Raw genomic sequence first — 24,260 nt, forward strand, 5'->3', positions numbered from 1 at the left:
TATCTAATGATAATAGATATTATTTCTGCAACCGAAATAGTTATTTTGTAAGATAAATCTAAAACTTGTGAAAAATATGAATGTTTTCTTCTATGTCATACTGGTAAGACATTTGGTCTCAATTCTTGCCAAATTGGTATTGGTTACTAGGGCCCCATGTATTACCTATATGACATTCTTTAGTTTATGTTACAGATTTTATTATTATTTTCAAGGATTATAAGATACTGAGATCTACCAACACCTGGATGAGTCAAATATTGACCTATATGATGGACCTATGGAGTTTCTTGCCGGTTCTATTCCATAGATACTGCTTTCCGAATCGGTGGTAAATGTTAATACTGTTGTGACGATTCCAAAATGCTTTTAGAAGAAGTCTTATTGAATAAATAAATGTTTGAGATGAAGATAATCCCCCAAATGATACAGATGAAGCCGCCCAAATACCAGAAAATGATTCTTCTTCCATTCGTCCAATGAGTATGAGTCATTTCAGAACAGAATCGTCACTATGTATGTCATCTTCAGTTGTTGGCAGACCATCTCGGGGACGCACATGACGTGGACCAAGCATAAGAGGAGGCTGACCGAGAGGATGGATAAGAAATAAGACCTAGAGGTGGACGTGACAATATAAATACACCACCGCGCCGGTGCAAAATACTTGAACTGGTCATTTCTCACCCTTATAAATACCTATCTTTGAACCAAGGTACAAAAAATAGACACAGAACAATGGATAGAATAATAAATATTTAGATTCAAGTTTAAAAATATATAATAACTAAAAAAACATGTAGTTTTTCTTCATTTTCATAAACTTATTACACTTGGAACTGGGACCCCCTGTAATATATACATGACATAAAGAAAATCCAAGTTTTCCACGAAAGATTTTTTTTACCATTTTTTTGAATATCTATAATTGCATTAGAACAGATACAGCTAATTTTTATTAAAAAAGAAAGAGAAAAAAATCCTGGGTCTCAGGAGGTTAAAGAAAAGATTAGGCATAAAACTTAGGTAGAGCGTGTTCGTAGAATTTTCCCCAGAAATTGTAAGCTAAGAACATTCTACTATGTATATTATAATTTATTTGGTAATCTACTATCAATTTCACATTTTAATCCATCTCTTATTGAATATCAATAATAACTATTATATACACATAATATAGAGATACAGTTACAAGGCCATATTATAATGTGATTTAAATTATACCCATATAAGCTTCATTGCTATATATATAAAGCTTAATGAGAAAGTTATATCAGAACCTACTAATTCGGAAATGACAAGACTCGATCTATGATTAGAATATTATGTATTAACAATGACTTTGGGTATATGAGTAGCACATTTAAAAAAAAATACGCTTCAGAAGTCGTTCTTATTAAAATTCTATCTGATATACCTGAACTATCTGAAACTTATACCTTAGGTACTTCTAACTTAACCTCCTAAGGACCAAGCTAAAAAAATCCTATTCTGCATTACCACCCATTGTTCTCACCTGAGTACATAAAAATACAACAGACCTGCCACCCAATGGTATTTTTTTGTTTTTTTTATTGTTAGAGTTAAAATTTACTTGTGGGATTTTTTATCTGTGTAAAATATAGCTTATAGAATACATTTCTGAAAAAAAAAACTCGATTTATTTTGTTCCCATGTGATCACATCAGACCTAAGTGACTCCAAAAATTTTTTTAATAAAATTAGGTTTTACTTGTAGATTTTTTTATTTACTTATGTTATAACATATGAGATCATACAATAACCTCTAAAAAGTATACAAAAGAATTAAAAACAGTTTTTCTTAAATTCTAAATGTGTAAGTTTACTACATATTAGGTAATAAAATATCTAAACTATCTGAACATATGTTAAAAAAAGAAATAAAAACATTGGAAGTACAATATTAGGAACTTGAAATATCAATGAGCTAACTAAAAATCGATTTGGAAACAAATGGTGGGTCTCCTAAGTCTTCATCACTAGGAATAAAATCTCCGTCAGTCGGCTAGGAAATATTATCGTCACGAATAACTGAGAAAATAAGGAAGATAACTGTTTATTTTGATTGCAATAGTAATTCCTGTTGACAGTTTAAATAAATTATAATCATAAAACAGGACAATTATACTCAAAATTACTGTAAAACAACAAAATAAATTATTAACTAATTAAATGTTTTATAGTCATTGACTACCAATGTCTTCAACTGAGTACAAAAAAAATGAAAATAATGTTGTAAGTAACGACCAATGTTCTCACATGATCACATAAAAATTATCCGTGAATTTAAAAAATACAATATGAATTGATTCGTTAAATTTAATTAAAATACGTTCCTGTACTGTTTTTACTATTTATTTTTCAATACCAAATGAAAATCAAGTGAGAGATTAATATGATAATTAACGATTTAACTTACCTCTGTTACGTTGACCAGCCATTTTAAAAACTTGAACTAAAGTATTTTAAAATTCTGTGATTGGATAACCCATTTACCTACCAAACCTTATAGTTCAATTCAGCCAATCGCGTTACACAGTGATCATAGGCAGAAAAGCGCGGTATTTTTTAAGATATTTCGAATTTTCGATTTTGTCATCGGATGAGGACGGTGGTTGGTAATTTAGTTAAAACTTTTTGGTGCTTTGGGTTGTAATGGTGATGGTGTTTATGTACTTATATGAGGCCATTGGTCCTTAGGAGGTTAAAGAAATAATAAGAATAAATGAGGCATAATTTCAGGGTAGGTATCCTATAGTTTTTTCGGATGACGTAGTAATAGAAACAACAACAAGAATGTTCTAATTTAGTAATATCGAGTGAAAACTAACTGTTGTATGAATCTAAATTATAATTCTTATGTTCTTGTAAATAAAACTAAACATAAATTATAATGAAAGGAATAAGAAATCCCAGTTTATAAATTAGTTGATATTTTTTCCAGAATGTGCGATGGCAAGCTTCGGCCGAGGTTCAAAGAAGCCACAGATACCATTCGTCTTTTTACCATTGAAGGGACAGATTATCTACCCTTCCAAAGAAATTGTGTTTACAGGTAAAATAATACTTTATAGGTTTTTAAAATGCATGAGATTCAAGAGATTTCAAAAGCAGAAAATTTGTCGGCTTTGCGAATTTAAATGATGATCGAAATTGAAAATGTGTAAATAAATATAAATACTTTTAATACAATTGCAATAAATAAAGAATATACATTTATAGCGTTGTAAAAACAATTAATTTAATACGTGGCACTTCAGAAAAGATGACTTCCAGGAAGATGGACTATTTTTATGGAAGTTCGATGAAAATAATATGTAGTATAAATTATAGAAAACATGACGTAAATGATATAAAAAAGGTAACAAAAAATTATGTACTTACGTTGATTTAAAAAAAATATAAAAGAAATTCCGATACCGGGAATCGAACCCGAGCCTCCTGGGTGAGAGCCAGGTATCCTAGCCACTAGACCATATCGGATATATCAGAACGGTTGAAATTATACATATTTTTTAACATTGTTCTTTAAATAAAACAATTCAATATAAGATGAAAAAAAGAAACAAAATGCACAGACCACAGCACCAGACTAATTTTAGCATCGCCCTTGGTTTTATTATGTTTAGATTGCGATAGCGACCGATGACTAGTTTACAATTTAATTATATTATAACCACCTATATTATATACTAGCGGTCCACCCTGACTTCGCCCGTGGTACATGTTTACGTTATCTCTCCATAAGAACCATCCTCGTACTTCAAGGAATATTATGAAAAAAGAATTATTGAAATCGGTCGACCTGTTCACGCGTGATGACCAAGGGAAATATGGATTCATTTTTACATCTTATATATAAAATTCTCGTGTCACAATGTTAGTCTGCATACTCCTCCGAAACGGGTGGACCGATTCTCATGAAATTTTCTGTGCATATCGGGTAAGTCTGAGAATCGGCCAACATCTATTTTTCATATGTACCACGGGCGAAGCCGGGGCGGACCGCTAGTATTATATAGAGATATTCACCTGATGTCAAAAATTATTAAAAGCAATTAAATACAGAGATACGTACGTGCCTTAGGATCTTATGTACCTAATGTATTAAGAAACAAAAATAAAAAAAATATCTTTCTCTTACTTTATCGTGACGCATGTTTTCGAAGATTAAACTTGTTCAAACATCATTAGCGCTTTATTCTGTGCGCATTTACTAATAATATGCAATAATGTAAAATGTATTCTACTTTTAATCATTTATTAATTTTTGGATAGAATAATATTAAAAACCCAATTTTAGTTTGAATTTTCAAACATTTGATTAATTCGTTTATGAGTTAGTCAGATGCGGATATTTTCATGTCAATAAAAAAAAACTGCTATAGAAAAGTCTTTTACTTTTCTGTAGCAGTTTTTTTTTGTAAATGTACAAAATGTACAATAACCTTATTAATGTACAGCTAATACTACTTTTCTAAACACGCAATAAATATTCAAATATTAATTTCATAGATGTGGAAGACGCAGTTTGCGCAGTGACGAGCGCACAATACCTTTCATCATCAGGGTGGGTCACCTTACGAGATCTGGTAGACAATGATGTGCCGTTTGGATTATATCGGGATGAAGGCAGCACTTATTTACAGGTAAACACAAACTCAAACGGTTATTTTTTTTTTATATAGTAATTAGTAACCCTAGCAATAGGGCAGGCGACTCACTTGGTGGTAGGTGATTAAAATCTCCGCACCTCTGAGGTGCGGAGATTTTGTGCAGTCCTATTGGTTAATATTTCTCCGTTTCTCCGCTCCGCTGCCTCGCTCCGCTCCGGTGGACAGGCAGCCTTAAGGTGGAAGTTGGTTTTTCAGGAAGGTGAAGGCTCTTGAAGGCTCCCATGTCGTATTTATTCAATTAGACTTTTCGGAGCACTTTTGAATCGTCATAACTAGGTGGTCATAACATAGTTTTACCCTGTGGTTTTACCACACCGATTCAGAAAGCAGTTTCTACAGAGAAGAACCGGCAAGAAATTCCGTAGTGGCTCGAATTATTTTTCAGTTTAAACATGACCTTTTCATAATCAGTCCTTGTATTTGGTATTTGTTCTTATCTGTTTTCGGATTCTTTATTGCTTTTATCTATTTAAAAAAGGGGTATAACGGGGATGTTAACATTTTTAAGTATGTGTGTTTATGTCTGATCATATGAATAGGGAAATAAATTTAAAATAGATTGACGTAAAAACTTTTTGTTCAATCAAATGAAAAAACACACTTATATCAGAGTTCGCAAAATTAGCAGTAGTTTCGCAGTAAAGAGTACTTATCCACACATAGTTACATAAAGAATAGCTTCGGAAATTTCTTCATACCTCTAGTTCGGAGAAGTCAAAATTTACATTCATAGATGCCGTTAGAAATAATTCCCTCATAAGACAATATATTATTATATCTCTATCTAATGACCTTTATATCTAACTAAACTCATACTTCATCATTCAACAAATACAATCTCAGTTCAAAAAGATTTGAACAAGTCATTCACTTTTTTCGTAGTAATTTGTATTTAATAATTATTGTCATTTCCAAAGAACACTTACCGTACTTGGGTATACCACCCAACGAAGTACGTAGGAAATGTTTTACTTACTTAATTGAGGTAAAATTAATTATTTAACATTAACCGCCCAAGTAGATTTAACAAATATCGAATATTTTCTGATTCCGGGCCAATGTTATCAAAATGATCCACTTATTATCACATATTTATTGAAAGTCTTATCAAAAATAGGTAATTAAGGTATAGCAGTTATAAAATTTTGGATATAAACTTACATAAACAAAGATTTTATCGGAGCAGGTACGAATATAATAAAGTGAAGCAATAATAAGACGGGCATTTACAAGGATTTGATTTGAACTGGATGTGACATTTTGCTTTTTTATATCCAGCGGGCGGGGTATATCAACATATTATTCAAATTAATCGCGATATATATTAATTTGAATAATATGTTGATATACATATTTAATTTTCACTAAAGCGGATAACCGTAATTTAAAATATTATGTATTTACCTAAACAACAAAATAATAAGAGACAGGGTATATTTTACAGTTTACTCATTGTTTACGATAAGTATGTCTACACTCTAAAGTAGGTAATATTTTATGATGATAAAAGTTTTCTTCACTTCTAATCCTATGTCCATTATTTTAATTAGGTACGTCGTTAAATAAATAAATATTCTCTAACGATTATTTAATCGTTTTATTTTGTAGTGTGTACCGTTCGCAAACAGAATCTGCCACATCCAGTATTTTTTCTTGAATTTCGAGACACGGACTATTTCAAATCCATAACGTATGCGGTCTCGTAAAATTTTTATCTCATCGGGAGCAAATACCGGTCCATTTGACGCAACATCACAATAATATTGAGATTGCTCGGTTTTTAAGACAAAGCGTTTTACCGTGGTGGTCCTAAGTTTGTATCAAAATATTAAATTTTAAGGAAAATTTAAGGAAATCTCTTAAATTATTACATGTGTTATGAGTTTCATTCCAAATTAAGTTAACTTCATATTTAATAATTTTGTAAATTTTCAAGTAAAAAGTAATTTCTGAAACAATTCAACTGAAATTTGCCATGGAAATAGTACCTATATATATACGACCAATATAAAACCTCGACACAAATAATATATTACAACCTGCGATTTTACAGACGGTTCTATAATAATTAATAATATATTATAGTAATAACGTTTTTCAATTGATTCCAAGTATTTATTTAATTTTCGATAGGTTTTCCGCAAAACTGTTAATTTTTAATGTTTTAATCGGATCCACATATTTATGAAACATAAACACTTATCACGCTGCGTTTATGTGCAATAAAAATACACATAAAATTTTCATATTCAATTATTTCATTATGTATTTATTGTAAAAGATAAGTATTTAAAGCTTCATTTCATGTTTAAATGTAATGACAAAATTAACTTACTACGATATGATGCGCCGACCAAGATTGGGAAAATACATAACAATACTAAAATACGTTACCACTTTAGAACTAATCGTCGACATTCATCCATTATTACTTATCAAATCTTTTGAATTTTTATAATATTTAAATCTTTACCTAAACTTGCAAATAAAAAGCTATGGCATTTTACTACTTAGCGTTTAGGTACCTAAAAAGCCGAGAATCGTTGTTAACATCCCTCTGTTCGAAAAAATAAAAAACCATAAATAATTTACTACATTTACCTATTATAGACCAAAATCTGTATCCTATTCACTGAAAAGCTGTGCTTTCAATTAATAAAAATAACATCTATCGTAATAAAAAACTCGCCTAAACTTTTTGGACCATAAAAAGTCGTAAAAAAGACTAATATTGATTTCTAGTCAAGACGTGAAAAGGTTTTTTTTTGGTCAACTTCAATAATAATACATATAAAATTTAAAATAAACTAAATGACAATAAAAAGGTAAAAAAACTACAACTCAATGGTACTTGACTGATTGCTGAGCATTCGTGTTTTAACAACGGTAAAAAACATAGCGACGGAACTTAAATAAATATGTAATAATTTATTTAATACATAGTATATTTATTATTAATCATAATATATCTTTACCGCGCTCGTGCTGGCTTGAAATATAATTTTAGTTTGTTATTGTATGTGGTGTAAAAACTCTCTCATTTAGTTATGTTTATAAACGACACAGTAAGACATGCTTTCTGTTAAGTGTTTGAATTTTGTGTTAAAATAAATAATAATTAAATTAATAAATCATATTTATTATTTACTCACATAATACGCGCGTAAATTAAATCGATATTCTTAGCATTAAAACTTTGATTCGTTCGCTCTCTATCTAATCTCTATAAAGCTCTACATCGCATATTATGTAAATAATTATATCCTTACAGTTTTATTTTATATTTGGTAGGTATATTTTATTCTGATTTGCACAGCATGGTAACCCTCCTGGATGTCGATAAGATTCAGGGGTAATACCATGACGTCTTATTGCAGTATTATTTCCTGGAACCGCACTGGAAATAATTCTTCTATAAGAAATCCATGCTTACTTCCAATACAACATACATATATTATTAATTATCTTCAATCTTCATATTATTTTTTGTCGTTCTTTGTTATTTTTACCAATGCAAATGGTCCCTATTTGATATTTGATATGCTAAAGTATGTTTTTACCAATGCAAATGGTCCCTATTTGATATTTGATATGCTAAAGTATGATTATAGCAATCGCCTTCGGTTTTATAGCAAACATTTAGTTGCTGATCTCGTGTAAATATCAGAGATGTTATCTTACAAGCGGTTTTATCAAACGTAAGTCAACTATCGCCTGAGATTTCAACGCTCTTAGGTGTTAAATGCGGCGTTCTGATGAATTTGCTGATAAGGCGGCCTCAAAGGAGCAATTTGTTGAACTGTCCAAATACTTAGCATTTAGATTCGTGTATGGATAAGAGAATGATCGATATAACACCGTTTTGAAGAGTAATGTGGACGAAATATGAAAAGGATTTGGATGTAGCTTGATTTTTTAAATTATTTATAGTGTCATAATTAGATTTATATCTTAAATATCGTGGTTACGATAAAAATATTTTTTTGTATGCCAAACGATGAATTGTAAAATGAACTACCTACTCTTCATTTTTGTTTTAAATGTTATTTTCATTTCGTTTTAAACTTTCAGAGAACTGCTTATTATCATAATATTAATTTAACATTCACAAACCACGCAACAGCTCTCAAATAATTACAAACAACAAACAAAAATACTTTATTGTGCATTAAAATTTACATATTTTTCATCGAATATTCCGATATAATGTTTACACCATATTCCTCCAGTACAGCTTTATCTTTTTCCCCAGTGGAAAGGTTCAACAAGCCTCCACGCGCGGCTAGAAGGCAGGCTGGTGGCAGCCCACGTGCTATGTTCAGCGCCGCCGCCGGCACGGCTTGCAACTTCTTGCGCGGCGTTCCGAGTCGCGGGGGCCACTCATAATGCTCTTCTGGGTGAGTTTATACATATAAGGAACATACATAAATAACATTAATAAAGGCATTATTTTTATATAAAAAATACAAGAATAAAATTAGATGTCTTCTGAAGAAAGAAAAAGTTTCGATTTGGTGCCTATTAATTTAGTAACTTTATCTGCTTTATTACAATTTTTCACATGTTATCTAGGATAAATGAAATATATACCACTACTATAAAATATTTCATGTTCCAGATGTAAGATCAATACCATTCCACGCTGGGGAGACAGTCACAACCGAGTCAGCAACACAAGCTCACGGTTTAAGTGTCCTAGAATCTCTAGCCATTGGAGTGTGTGTGCTAATGTTAGTCTTTATATACGCTGCTGGTATTATATTCTACATACATTACAAGCAGAAACAAAAGAAAAAGCCTAACGATCCAGAATTGAACCATTCCAATTCCAGTGAGAATGATTCCACTTTAGACTCGAGAATTAACATGGATAGTATGGTTAGTAACAATAACAATGATTAGATAACAGTATAAAATATCAAATATCGAGAGAATTAAATAATCAAATTATTTTGTTTTCAGAGACTCAAAACAAACCCACTGATGAAATTGGATAATATGAGAAATGATTACATGAATGACGCGGGTTTGTCCGATGTTAGTGAACAAACTGAAGATACCCTTGAGTCGTCTCCATCACAGTATCATAAAGTAAGAATAACTTTTATCCAATATTTTATAAGTGTATATTGTTCCATGCTCACCATTATTCTTATTCCAGGAAAGAAATTCTAGTATTGTGTCTGCAGTAGTTCATACGAAAAGGAAGAAACCAGTCAGACCAGCAATAAGGGCAACTTCAACACCTGAAAGAATGAATGAACGGTTACAAAGGCGGTCTGCTTCTCCTGAAATGGAAAAAGCGCCCCATTCAGATGTCTCAATCTTGCACTGCAGTATAGAAAATAATGTAGTTGAAAATGTTCCTAACACACCTGACCAAGCACCGGTTGTAAGACGAAAACTGTATTTCAATCCTGTATTTTTTGAGACTGAACATCTAAAGGTACATAAATAAACTACCTTTTATATATAGGGTTGCTTTATTTTTACAAGGCGTAAAACTAAAAATGTTTAATTAATTTTGTTCTAGAATCCTCCACCAGCTGCCATTGACTTTCTAAATAAGCTTCGCGAAGTAATGATAATTGCAAAAGAAAAGATGACATCAAAAAGATTCATACCAAACCTTTCGGATATACCAGAGGAAGAATCATATCACACGATTGACTTGGGATGGGATATACCTTGTGCAAGACGTGGTCGTAGATTTAGTGCCATCAGTCTTAAGAGAGAAAATAGTAGGAGGGCTATTCATTGTGGAGGATGTCCTGGCTGTGACAATAGTGTACAAAAATCATCAACGGGTTTAATTCGATCAAATTCATGCAAAACGTGTGTTAGTGAAGATTACAAACAGAAAATTGTACAAAAATGGTTAGAAGATGTACCAACTCCACCCGCAGCAAATGTCAGACCCGCGAAAATTGCAAAAGTGAGTGGAACTCCCAGAATAACTGAACCAAAAGAAAAAGAGGAAATGAGACTTAATCCAGCTGAGCCATTGCGTGACGAAGATTCTGAGACTTTAATAATCAATGAGTCGATTTTAAAAGAAATAATATATGATAGCGTTGGCAATTCTATCAATAACAATAATGTTAGACAGAAATTAGGACGAGAAATAAATAATAATTATAATGTGGATAGTAATGACATAACAAATGAAAGTAAGGAGAAGAGAATATCTCTAAATCATGCAACAAGACGTGTCCGAAAGAAATTACCGCCACCACCTCCACCACCAGATTCGCAAGTTATTGATAAGCGTGATGAACCTGAACCCGTTTTGCCAGAAGTCAAAAAGAACATGGAAGCTGTTATACGAGAATTAAATAAATGCCACCGACCTGAATCAGAAAACTTTAATAATATTGAAACAGAAAATCCACCTAAAATTATCATACCTGTAGTAGCAGCAGATTCAGAATTCTATAACGATACTAATAAGTTTTCAGAAACGCACAAAAAAGAGTTTTATTTACAAAGAGATGTTGATATTGACTATGATAGTTTAGAAAGGACAGTTAATAAACAGAGAAGATTATCTTTAGACTTTCCTTCAGATTTACCTGATAACGATGAGATTCCATATCAACAAAACCTAAAAACATGTCGTGAAAGATTATCTCGCAGTTGGCGAGATTTAAAAAATGCAATAGATACAAACTTTTCTTCATTGCAGCATTTGTCTGTAGAATCTCCGGAATCCAAGAATAATCTTTATACTAAAGACATATTTGTTCACAGTGATGATACAATTTATAGCGATAGACCAGGTCTTTTAACTATTGAAGTACGCGGATCTCCTATAGAAGAAAGAAAGCCAGAGATTGAAGATTTTGATCCTGACACTCTTGATCGAAAACCAAAGAAATCTATTGAGTCAAATGAAAACAAAAAGTGTGTTGAAAAAATATTGCTGAAATCTGGTGGTAGTTTTAAAAGCAAGGTAAATTTACCAGAAAAGCCCAAAGAAAAGACGCCACCTGAAGCAGCATTTACCCGAAAAATAGGTAGCTTAAGACAAATTTACGAAGCTAAGAACAGAGCTCAAGGAAACAAAATAGAATCTTTTTATGAACGACGAGGTAGTGTAGAACTAGCGGGTTATTCAAAAAATGTAGATCAATCCCAAAGAAAAGAAAGCAATGAACCAATGTCTCCGACAAATTCAAGGTTGCATATCGCAGATAATAAATCTAAAACAAGTTCCACACGCAACAGTCCACAGAGCGAACGACAAAGGTCATCGGAAGAAAGGGACAGATTTTCATCTCAGTCTCGATCTGACCATCTGAACCCACGCAAATCTGTAAGACGATCAGATCGACATCGAACGCGCAGAGACTTAAAGAAACTGAGCAAGACTGAAGATTCAGGATACCTAAGTACAGATTCAAATGAATCGAAACGTCGAGCTAGATATCTCTTGCAAATAAAACCAAAATTGATCACACCAGATGTGATTGCTAAACCAGTACCTGCACTAAGCAAAGGTCTTCAAATAGAATCTGATACAGATGAATTGGAGTCCTTATGTGACGGTCGAAGCGAATCGGGAGGTGAAAGTGTAGAAACAGACTCAGTTTTCTTTGGAAATTATAACGATTCCAAGAGAATGTACGAAGAACTCGCATTGGAGGATGCAAAAAGAGATAAATTGACGCGAAGTCAAGAACAAATTGACTCTGGTTTTGTTGGTGAAACGAATTTAATTTTAAGTGGTGATAGTGATTCAGAACACAAAAGTGTCATATCGATAGTGACTGGTAGAGACGGTAGAGCATCTGCTTCATCAGTTTCTAAATTAGAAGATACGCCATATCGTAAATCTGTAGAATGTTAGTTATTGTAAATAAAGTGTTATAAAAAGACTTCATTATTTTATGAGGTAGACTGTAAATATTGTGGTAAGAAATATATGAAATTAAAAAATAGTTTTAGCCACCGATTTTTACCTCAATAAGGAATAAGTGTTTGTACAGATTTTATTTCTTTATGAATTTTATTGAACTGTTATTTAACGAGAAACTTGTAAATATTGTATTTTATATTATTTAATAGGATATACGAATAGCCAAATATTGAAAGATTACTTTGCTGTATATGTAGTAGTAGTTTTATTTTGCTGTATATTCAAATTGTAATGGAATCACTTTGTAGTAAATATTACTTTCCCTTGTTTATTTCTTCCGTTGTAAAAAGACATGCTACAAAAGACACGATTTTATAAACTTAGATAAGCGATGAAATCGTAAGAATCTAGCATAGTACATATTTATCATCTATATATATATAACTCAAAGGTGACTGATATAGTGATCTATCAACGCACAGCCCAAACCACTGGACGTATCGGGCTGAAATTCGGCATGCAGGTAGATGTTAGGACGTAGGCATCCGCTAAGAAAGGATTTCCTGAAATTCTTGCGGGAACGGGGAAAAACGGAGATGCACGTACAAAGTCGTGGGCGGAAGCTAGTAAATTAATAAACTAGGATTGGACTGAGTGTTTCTATTTAATGTTGACATAGCTAATTTTTGTAAATAATATTTAATAGTATCGATGATATAATAATGATTTGTAAATTTTTATTAACCGGCCGGTTGTGCAATTAATACATAATTATATTTAGCTTTCAGCAATTGCAATTAACTGAAATTGAATCGAGGCTAAATTATTGTAATTTTATATGAAAAATGTAATATTTAATAGACGCATTGCGAAGTATTCATAGTTTAAGCTCAAAAATAGTTTTAATATTGTATGTATTATAATTTATAATAAGTATAGGATGTAATAAACTTTTATAGTAATAAGCTGTGTTTTATTGTTGTCATTTAAGGCTATTTGTTATACAACTACAATTACGTTTAATCAACACAGGATTGTTTATGTGTTTTACTTATTTAAATATTGATGGAACGTATTATTCACTCGTCCATTTTGTTTTAATAAAATGTCTTTATAGACATCATTATTCGATGTTTTAAGTCAATTCTTAGTGACTCTACCTTGGACTCTACATGCCGTAACTAAATGTATTAAAAAATATTTATGGCCCATGAGGGGATCGAACCCGCGACCTTCGCGTTATTAGCACGACGCTCTAACCAACTGAGCTAATGGGCCGTTGGAAAAATCTTCGAAATAATACTATAATTATATTGGAGTATACATTATATAATGTAATGTAGAGATTACAAAATGCGTATATCGATATATTAAAAAAAAGATGAGTCAAACGTAATTATGTGCATTGGATCCAAGGTTAATGCGATTTTTTTATTCAATCATTTATAATTATTTTAAAAGTTTCGATCAAGTAATAAAATAATCGATTAATCCATACTAATATTATAAATGCAAAAGTAACATCTGTCTTACTCAATCACGCCTAAACTACTGAACCAATTTTCATGTAATTTGGTATGGAGATATTTTGATACCCAAGAAAGGACATAGGCTACTTTTTATCCCGGGAAAATGACGCAATCCCGGAAATCCCACGGGAACGGGAATTATGCGGGTTTTTCTTTGACTGCGCGGGCGAAGCCGCAGGCGGAATAGTTATATTACCTAGTTTTAATATAAATACAGAATCTATTAACATCCAGTAGGTATATTTCTTATTAGAATTTTCAATACTACAACGCATGTCTTAATCAACAATAAAAAATCTTAACAAAGTTAGATTAATATTATAAAGAGGAATATCTCGTTCTTAATTTATGTGTAATGAAAAAAACAAATGTACCTTCTTTTAAAAATTCTGTCACCATCAGTAAGCTACGTTATTTGATATTTCTGATTTACTGTATAGACTAAGGGCCATATTAATAAAAAGGTAGAGTAGTCAGAAGACAATCTGCCTTGCTCTACGTATTTTTCTCTTTTATTGAATAAATTGAGTCTCTCGATAACAAATATAACATTTTCAAGAAGCTTGAAACACTTCATCTTTGAAGTGTATCAAGCTTCTTGAATACTACTCACTGTATCTTTACAGAACTACCGAAAATTAATATTATTTAACTAATGTAATAATCCAGACTGAAGCCTGTGGGCGTTAAACGAGTAGGTACTTGACTTCACCCACGCTATGTGAATCCCCGATTCGTATTGACTGTAAAAAGTCTATAATTATTTATTAGGTAAAGTATTTTAAAAAATATACACATTTTTGTGTACTTATAAAAAAAAATTCGTGAAAAAATGTCATCTCAAGTGACATAATTTATGTGGAAAAACTTAAATTGACATTGTAACATTATATTCGCCGCACACTCGTCTTCGGAGCTGAATTCAAAAATATACTTTATTTGCATATAAAAAAAAATTAACTTTAATTAAAAAAATATTAGGTAAAAATTATAAAAGAAAACCGTTTGCATTACTTTAACTGAATTACATTTTTTATTTTATGAAACCGTGATAATATACTTAAGTAAAGAAACTCTGGTGTTGTTTAAATATTGACGAACTTGGCGAAGAGGTACTTGAGTTTTTTAAACACTCATTTTTTTAAAGATTCGTAACGAAATATTTTTCTGTTCCTAGGCGACAATGATTATGATGACAGTTGTACACGCGTACTTTTTTGCTCTTGCATCTATTTTTTATAGTAATCGGAATAAAAATAATAATATGTAAGTAAGTAATTTAAAATCTATAAGCACCGAGAAACATGACTTACGTCACACTTACGTCGTCACTTTGCGCTACATGATTTATTCGACTGCAAGTGTTTCATAAATATATTTGTGGGTTTTCGTTTTATTATTCTTGAATATAAATTAAATTGATCTTTAGAGGGTATGGTCACTCAGTGAAGAGGAATTCGATGCGTATCCCAACAATAGAACCGCGTGATGTAAGGAAATTATTATTAGAACAATACAAGTTTCATTCAAAATTAGATGTTTAGAGCATTTAGGACTTGCTGCCACCAGTGCAAACTTAGCACCCCATCAATGGAATTTTGGGTCGAAAATGACCTTGATCGTTAGGTCCCCGTTAGGTCCTTTAAGGTCCCACAATTTTTTCGTTAGGTCCCCTTTAGTTTTTTTTTAAATAATTTTTTAAATTTTAGGTATAAAAAAAAATGCACTTTAGCACCCCATCCATAGAATTTTGGGTCAAAAATGACCTCAATCGATAGGTCTCCGTTAGGTCCTATAAGGTCCCACAATTTTTTCGTTAGGTCCCCTTTAGTTTTTTTTTAAATAATTTTTTTTTAATTTTAGGTATAAAAAAGTTACACTTTAGCACCCCATCCATAGCAAAATTGGCAAATTTTATCAAAATCGTATTCTTTACCGTTAGGTCCGTATGGGCTCATCATTGAAATTGTTGAATTATTTATTTTATTAAAATTATAAAATAATAAAAACCTGCGCATGCGCCTTAGAGCATTAAGGCATGCGCACATCATACATAAACAGCGCGAAATTTAAAATGGTATCGTTTCATTTATTAAATAAATCTATTGTTCTGAGAGTGCTTATTTATTAAAAACCTACTTTTCAACCTAGAATTAAAATAACCTGGTATTAGTGTCAATCTATGGTGTCAATATATTTTTTGTAGCGGCCACAGGGCCACACTACGGTCGAGGTATAGATTCGGAAAGAATAACATGCAACAAATCATTAATTTGATTCGGGATGACCTTCGCGTGGACACTCGAGGGGGCGGTATTCCAGTGGAACTGCAAGTGATGGCAGTTATTCGATATTGGGGCCGGCATGAGGTAGATGTGACTTGTGCTCTAGTTTTGGATATATACAATAGAAAAGCCTGTATAACGATCTATTACATTACAGATCCAAGAAGATTGTGCTGACATTCACAGAATGAGTCAACAGACACTTTCCCGGGTATTTCTTTAGAAATTTGCGGCACGAATTAAGGGGGGGGAGGGGAGGGAAAGGGAGGGGGGAGGTAAGGGGAGACCCCCTATAAAGTGGGGGGGTGAGGAAACCCCCCCTTCTATTTTTTTTTAATTTTTTTTGAGATTATATTTATACTAGCTTACCGCCCGCGGCTTCGCCCGCTTTGACTTAAACCTAATAAATTATACACTAAAACCTTCCTCTTGAATCACTTTATCTATTAAAAAAAACCGCATCAAAATCCGTTGCGTAGTTTGAAAGATTTAAACATACAAAGGGACATAGGGATAGAGAAAGTGACTTTGTTTTATAATATGTAGTGATGTAGTTAGAAATATAACGAAGATTATGGATTCTTGACTGCTCCGGCGCTGCAGAACGTGGCGCTTGCCCCCCTGTACCTCGTTGCAGGCAGGAGTCTTCACTCGCCTTCGTAGCTTCGGCTTTTTGGTCGCCTTTGGCGACCAGCCTCAGCCACTCCAGCTCGCTTGACTCTGCCTGCTCCTCAGCACACGCGGGCGCCACGCTCCTCCGCGCCTCCGACTTTTTTAATACACTCTAGTGTATGACAGACAAGTACCACGTGGAATCGGGGTGGACAGATTCGGTTCTGTGATTAACAATTTGTGTGCAATATACATACAATAAAAACATTTTTTTTTAATAATTATTTTTCAAATCTTGTATACATGTTTGATACAATTTACAATGGCAATGAATGGATCCATTTTATTTATTTCCACCCATCATCTCCACATATTCTATAATATTATCACCGAAGTTTGCTGGGTGGTTATAGTTATCTTTTTTAAAAAATCTTTTTACAACATGCCACTGAGACTCAAAAGGGTCAGAGGCAACAAATGGGTTGTCTGGGTCTGAGTGATTAACTTTTTTATGAACATACCCATATTGCCCCAAACAATCATATGCTCGCCAATAACCCGTATGAATTGTTGTCCCCTCAGCAACATGCTTTTGAATGAACTATGGTTTTTAATATGTACATTAAGACATTTGTTATCTCTTTCAAACACAATTCTTGTAGTTTTGTCAATGTAACTCAAACAATTTTGAACATAATCTCAAAAATTAAAAAAAAGATTTCTCTGTAATTACACGTTTCCGCACGAAAAGCCGCTAATGTATGTTTCGGGGCATCATTATCGATCGATAAAAATTAAAATCGCGCCGAAATTCGTGCCGCACGTTTCTAAAGTCAACCCCTTTCCCGTTTGTCCCGAAATGTTGCTATTGCGTTAGCTTCTAAAAGTTCGCGTTATATTAATATGCCGTCGAACTCAACCGAGGAAGCCAAAGCAATTAGGAAATTTGAGGCCATAATATGCGGGATGAAGCGTATCATTGGTGCAATAGATTGCACTCATATTAAGATACGCAAAGTGAGTGGAGAGGCTGGACAGTACTATGTTAATAGGAAGGGACATTACTCCATTAACACTCAAGTATGAACATTGTACAATAACATTTTAGTTTGATCATAGTGTATTTAAAGTAATAAATTTTCATTGTTATGTGTGCTATTATGTGTTTCTAATTTATAATAATATTGATGACAATAATTACAGGTAGTATGTGACTCTGACCTTAAAATCTGCGATATTGTGTGTCACTGGAGAGGAAGTACACATGATTCCCGCATATATAGAGAAAGCTCAATAAAGCGGAGGTTTGAGGAGAATGAATTTCATGGGAAGCTGATTGGAGATAGCGGGTATCCTTGTACTTCGCATCTTCTAACACCAATATTAAGACCAAGGACACAGGCAGAAGAAAGGTACAACCTGAGTCACATACGAACGAGGAATACTGTAGAGCGTTGCTTTGGGGTGTGGAAGCAAAGATTCCGCATACTCAACGAAACAATGCGAGGGTCTCTGCAAGTGATCAAGACCACTATTGTTGCTTGTGCAGTTTTGCACAATTTAGCAATACTCTTTAATGAGTCTATTTTAAATCAAGGTATTTGTGCAAACTAATATGTAAACAAAGTATATTTAATAATGCCAATACATAAAAAATAAGCATATTTTAATTCTTTATTTTGTATTTTTCTAGATCCTTCAGGCCTTGAAAATCAATTATTAATCGATCCAACTATCCCTGATAATATAGAAGATGAAGACGAAAATATAAACAGGGCCATTTATATTGAAACTTATTTTAATCAATAAAAACCATATTTTATTATTTTTCAAAATTTATTTTTTTTAAATATTCCTCCTCTAATGCAAGTATTTGGAGCTTCTTCTCGTGAAGCTCCCTCTCTTGTTCTATTCTTAATAGGTGAAGCTCCCTCTCTTGCTCTATTCTTAATAGATGCAACTCTTGTTGTTGCTTCATTAATTCCTCCCTGCTTTTTTTTGCAAGGAGGAATAATTGATGCTCGTAATTGGAATTTGATTTCCCACTGTAAAAATAACATAAACATTAAACATTATTTCACATAAATCACAGCTGAACAATAAGCACAGGAAATTTCATGAAATTCTATTTTCAACATTACATACTTACGTTTTTTTTGGTTTAGCTTTGAAAATATGATGTGTAGGATTTATACGTGGCAATTCAGTGGAGAAATTTGGCAATTCAGGCTAAAAATAAAAAAATAATAATTATTTTAAAATAATATAAATTTTATTTATAATACTGATATTTTTGTATAACATAACTGATAAAAATATTATACAAATTATTATATAATATGATTACCTATGCATGTGCAGTGCTTTCATCATTTTCATTCAATTTCAATGTATCATCAGCAGACTCCTTAGTAACTTCCTATAAATATATAAAATATAATTACTCAATCTCACAATAAAAAACTATATATGCATAGCGCTATTATCCCTTAATGGATATTCCAAATTAAGGAATAATAGCAGTAGAAAATGTAAAAAATATAAACCTGTTGGCCATGTGTTGCATCGCTATCGAAAGGATTGTTATCAACCACAAACTCATTAGGAAGAGCTGCTATAAGCTCTTGATCTTCAGGCGGAGGACTTGGTGGCGGAGGTCCCCCGCCTGTCATGTTTCTTGCCGTTCTAAATTTGTGTTCCGAAGCCTTAGCTTTCTTCAAATTCCTCCACTGATTTTGTATTTGGCTTAAGTCCCTTTTATGGAGTGAAATGATATTATAACTGAAATATAAATACAATAATAATGTTATTACACTGTAACAATTTATTAAATACAAGAAACTGTTAGAATAAGTAAAACTAAAATAACCAAGACAAAACATCTTCCCATGCAAGTTTTTTTGCTGTATTTGTATTAGTCGACGTATCCTTATTCTCTAATATAATATGTGCTCGCTCGAGCACTAATTATTTTCGAAGCACTTTCTAAAGAGCAATATATATTTATTAATAAGCATTAAAACATGTAAGGAAATAAGTACATTCTATTAGATTTCTTGTGTACATTACGTACCTTATCCTCCTCACTCCAATTCGTCGAACGAGAACGTTTATTGATCATTGAACTCATTTTAAATTAAAACTGAATTTGAATTTATCAAAAATCTCAAATCTGTACAAATGTTTGAAATTTGAAAGTTATCAATATCCTGTCAGTTAAACGTCATACAAAATAAAGTCTACCATTCATATTTGTCAAAAAGTACATTTTTAGTCAAGTTTTACGTGAATAGCGGGTTTTATTTCGATAATGTTACTAGAAAAAAATACATATATTGACGTAACTTAGTTGAGAGACTGCTGAGATAGGTTTATAAGTACCTAAGATTATTTTAATCATTGTATAAGGAGTTGAGAGTTATTTAACTGAGAGGTGTTTATGCAACAGATCAGTCAGTTTTTATAAGTAAGGCTGGTAATTTTTTACGACATCACATTAGAAACCTCAAAAATAGCAGTACTTCTCCACTATTTAATGGATGTTATTATACATATAAACCTTCCTCTTGAATCACTCTATCTATTAAAAGAAACTGCATCAAAATCCGTTGCGTAGTTTCAAAGATTTAAGCGTACAAAGGGACATAGGGACAGAGAAAGCGACTTTGTTTTATACTATGTATAATATAATAATGATAGTGATAGCACAGTATTACAATATTATTTCCTACAGTAAGGAAACGCCTTTGATGTCGCGCGATGCCGCCGCCAGCGTAGGTACTTACGCTGCCACACGAAAATACGCTAGGGTTGCAACAAATGGGAAATAAAACAATTGTGATTATTAATATTATGATGAAATCATTTATTCATATGTACATTCAAAATAATTGCGATTATTAAATCTGATGTAATCATTTGTTCATAAATATATAATTACAGATATTGCACTGCTAAATATTATTTACGTGGACACTTTATTTTTGGATGTTCTTAATTGTATATTATACCATTTAAGAAGTAATGCATTCGCATTGGGATGTACAATCTGATTAGAAAATAATGAGGACAACATATACATAGCTTTGATTTTAATTCAACAGATACAATTATTAATACAATCTTTCTGAAATATTGTTTCCTTCTGGGATTTCAATGTAGATTTACATCCGTAAACGGAACAGTTTTTGCGCGCCATAATAGAATATGTAAGTACCTATGTATAATAAAATTATTACACAAAAAATACGACTGCGTCGTCCTTTCGCGATAGTTAATGCAAACTCAGCGTGATTGCATTAAGCGGCCCGCGTCGCCCGACCCCCCGCCAGTTCCCCTCCGTTTCTCTGCACAAGTACATTCGTCGCCATACTGTAGGAAATATGGTGATACTGTGGTGATAGTCCGGCTAACGAAAGATAAGACTGGAAAAGGCGGCAAATTCAAAAAATCATCATATTAAGGTAACCTAATGGTAACTTAGGTTATAGTTGGAAATAAAGTTTTGATACTTTAATTTATTATTACGAGCTTTGTTTTTTTGAGAGATTAACAACCTCTACAAACTCTTCATCTATATAATATTATATATATGTAATCTGGTACAGTTATCTGATACAGATAAAAAAAAGAACAGCTAGTGAAAGTAATAAAAAACATAATAAAATACAATTAAATTTTGTTTAATCAATATAATCATATTAAATCTAAAAGCCGCGTTCAGCCGCGAATAAAGAATAAGAATCACTATCATTATCTCTGACATCATTAACTCTTCCATTTCTGCAGTTATTCCATCTTGTTTTTTTTGTACTGCTCTTCAACATGAATAACATGGTTCGGTCATAGAAGAAATCTCGTTGAGATACTGATTTTGTGTCTTTAAACATTTTGAACGGACAGATCGTTCAATTTTATATTGTTGCTTTAATAGTTTATAACTGGATTACTGGTATCATCCATGCAAAATAATAATAATAATATTAAACAAATCATATAATGTGCAATGCAATCAAGATGAAAAGTATCAAAATATCAAGTCACACTGTGTGTTTTTCCTTGAAAACTACATCTCTTTCAAATTGTTTCTTTTTAAATTTATTAATCATAGTTTAAAGTTTTCGTCATGTTTTCAACTCAGTTTTCAATTATTAGAAATCACTAAAATCCTAAGCTAAAATCGCAGAAAATAAAATCACTTTGACAAGCTTTGACACATCAACAACTCAGGTTTTAATGACAGTTAACTGTTAAGTGTTGCCAAATAAATTTTCGAAATAAAAAGCCAGTCTCATCTTTCGAACCAGACGTGACTAGTATAGATTTATTTATTGATTTAATAAATGAAACGATACCAATTTAAATTTCGCGCTGTTTATGTATGATGTGCGCATGTCTTAATGCTCTAAGGCGTATGCGCAGGTTTCAATTATTTTATAACTAGTGCCCCGGCTTCGCCCGTGGTACATATTTAGTATCCTATATCCTTCTCCTGGCTCTAAACTACCTCCCTGCCAATTTTCAGCTAAATCGGTTCAGCCGTTCTTGAGTTATAAGTGGAGTAACTAACACGACTTTCTTATAAATATATAGATTTTAATAAAATAAATAATTTAACAATTTCAATGATGGACCTATACGGACCTAACGGTAAAGAATACGATTTTGATAAAATTCGCCAATTTTGATATGGATGAGGTGCTAAAGTGTAATTTTTTTATACCCAAAATTAAAAAAAAAATATTTAAAAAAAAACTAAAGGGGACCTAACGAAAAAATTGTGGGACCTTATAGGACCTAACGAAGACCTATAGATTAAGGTCATTTTTGACCCAAAATTCTATGGATGGGGTGCTAAAGTGTAATTTTTTTATACCTAAAATTTAAAAAATTATTTAAAAAAAAACTAAAGGGGACCTAACGAAAAAATTGGTGGACCTTAAAGGACCTAACGGGGACCTAACGATCAAGGTCATTTTCGACCCAAAATTCCATAGATGGGGTGCTAAGTTTGCACTGGTCTTGCTGCCTGACATAAACATGTCGGCATAACCTTTTCGGCTCAAGTGCTCAACATAAAATACTTATATTTTATTTGTAGCTATTTATATACCCCGGTTGGTACGAGGAGCAACTATTCCAGCTGTATTTTATATAAATACTAGCTTTCCGCCCGCGGCTTCGCCCGCGTTTTAAAGAAAAACCCGCATATTTCCCGTTACCGTGGGATTTCCGGGATAAAACCTATCCTATGTGTTGATCCAAGTTACCATCTAACTATATATGTGTGCTAAATTTCATTGTAATCAATATCGGGTAGAATTTGCGTGAAAGAGTAACAAACACACACACACTCACAAACTTTCACATTTTCAATATTGATAGGATATAATAGGTATCTGTTCGTTGTACAGTAGTGAAGTTCAAACATTGTAATCGACGTTACAACGTACAATTACAGTAGCAGGTCTCATTCAACAGCTATTGCTGTAATTTCCTCCAAGGAATATACACCGTCCATTTATGCGGTTTTTAATAATCGGATCCTGAATTGTATGAGATTATATAACTTATTACTATTTTATGTTTATTTCAGTGTATAATTACAACTGTAATTATAAAATTTATAATAATGAAAATTCAAACGTAGTTAAAGAAAAAATCGATAAAAATGGGATGCTTCTTTAAGTGAATAGGTACTTTTTTTTAGAAAAGGTATATTATATAAAGGTTTTGCAAAAGTTCAGTCACTATAAAAAAAAATATATTTTAATTATTGAAATTTGAATTTCGGTGAGTATAAAACATATTTCATACAAATATTGGTACCCACAGTAAAAAAACTGTATTTGTTACTTCAAAATGCTTTGGTTGGTAATTTACATATTTTTGTTTTAAATAGATTAAAAAAATGTGCACAGATACCAAAACACAATTTCGACACGTTAATCACAGGTAGCGTGGCCGAGCGGTCTAAGGCGCTGGTTTAAGGCACCAGTCTCTTCGGAGGCGTGGGTTCGAATCCCACCGCTGCCATAAAACTTTTTATTTTAAATATACACTTAATTATTAAGTTTTAAATTATTGTTCTTTCAAATTTAAACAAATTCAACTTCTTTTATAAGTTTTTATTTATTCCTCACTTATTAATCTTCCGAATAAAATTTCTAATCATACGGTCAATGTACAATTTATATTGGCAGTTAGTATACATTTTATTGCTTGCATCTTTGAATACAACTAATAAACTGTCAAATACAATCAAGTACTTTTACATAAA

At 32.2% G+C, this 24,260-nt stretch overlaps 1 protein-coding gene, 1 long non-coding RNA gene and 3 other non-coding genes across 7 annotated transcripts in view; 2 read left to right on the plus strand and 3 right to left on the minus strand.

The window, feature by feature from the left end:
- Window positions 1-13,520, plus strand: part of LOC149481633 (uncharacterized) — a 68,066-nt gene extending 54,546 nt beyond the window's left edge. For both annotated transcript variants that reach the window (XM_089705216.1, XM_089705217.1), the window contains exons 4-10: window positions 2,966-3,076; window positions 4,537-4,670; window positions 8,950-9,094; window positions 9,316-9,575; window positions 9,660-9,788; window positions 9,859-10,143; window positions 10,231-13,520. In XM_089705216.1, the coding sequence (XP_089561342.1) occupies window positions 2,966-3,076; window positions 4,537-4,670; window positions 8,950-9,094; window positions 9,316-9,575; window positions 9,660-9,788; window positions 9,859-10,143; window positions 10,231-12,546 (3,380 nt within the window). In that variant the 3' untranslated portion in view covers window positions 12,547-13,520. The remainder of the gene's footprint in view (window positions 1-2,965; window positions 3,077-4,536; window positions 4,671-8,949; window positions 9,095-9,315; window positions 9,576-9,659; window positions 9,789-9,858; window positions 10,144-10,230) is intronic.
- TRNAE-CUC (transfer RNA glutamic acid (anticodon CUC)) lies at window positions 3,433-3,504 on the minus strand. The gene has a single exon. It is a non-coding gene; the product is annotated as a tRNA-Glu (tRNA).
- Window positions 13,521-13,759: 239 nt separating the features above from the next.
- Window positions 13,760-13,833, minus strand: TRNAI-AAU (transfer RNA isoleucine (anticodon AAU)). The gene has a single exon. It is a non-coding gene; the product is annotated as a tRNA-Ile (tRNA).
- Window positions 13,834-18,798: 4,965 nt separating this feature from the next.
- LOC149481636 (uncharacterized) lies at window positions 18,799-20,236 on the minus strand. 2 transcript variants are annotated; one of them, XR_016316826.1, is made up of 5 exons: window positions 20,055-20,236; window positions 19,528-19,762; window positions 19,329-19,400; window positions 19,131-19,210; window positions 18,799-19,026 (listed from the first exon to the last, which is right to left on the minus strand). It is a non-coding gene; the product is annotated as an uncharacterized LOC149481636 (long non-coding RNA). The 2 variants fall into 2 exon arrangements; XR_016316827.1 differs by lacking the exon at window positions 20,055-20,236 and adding an exon at window positions 19,851-20,033.
- A 3,698-nt stretch (window positions 20,237-23,934) lies between these two features.
- On the plus strand, window positions 23,935-24,016 carry TRNAL-AAG (transfer RNA leucine (anticodon AAG)). Its single transcript has one exon. It is a non-coding gene; the product is annotated as a tRNA-Leu (tRNA).
- The last annotated feature ends 244 nt before the right edge of the window (window positions 24,017-24,260 follow it).

The sequence above is a fragment of the Colias philodice genome, chromosome 16 (genome assembly GCF_061535455.1).
Source record: "Colias philodice isolate Cphi_HAF_F1 chromosome 16, ilColPhil1 Martin Lab GWU primary, whole genome shotgun sequence".
NCBI classification, from domain to species: domain Eukaryota; kingdom Metazoa; phylum Arthropoda; class Insecta; order Lepidoptera; family Pieridae; genus Colias; species Colias philodice.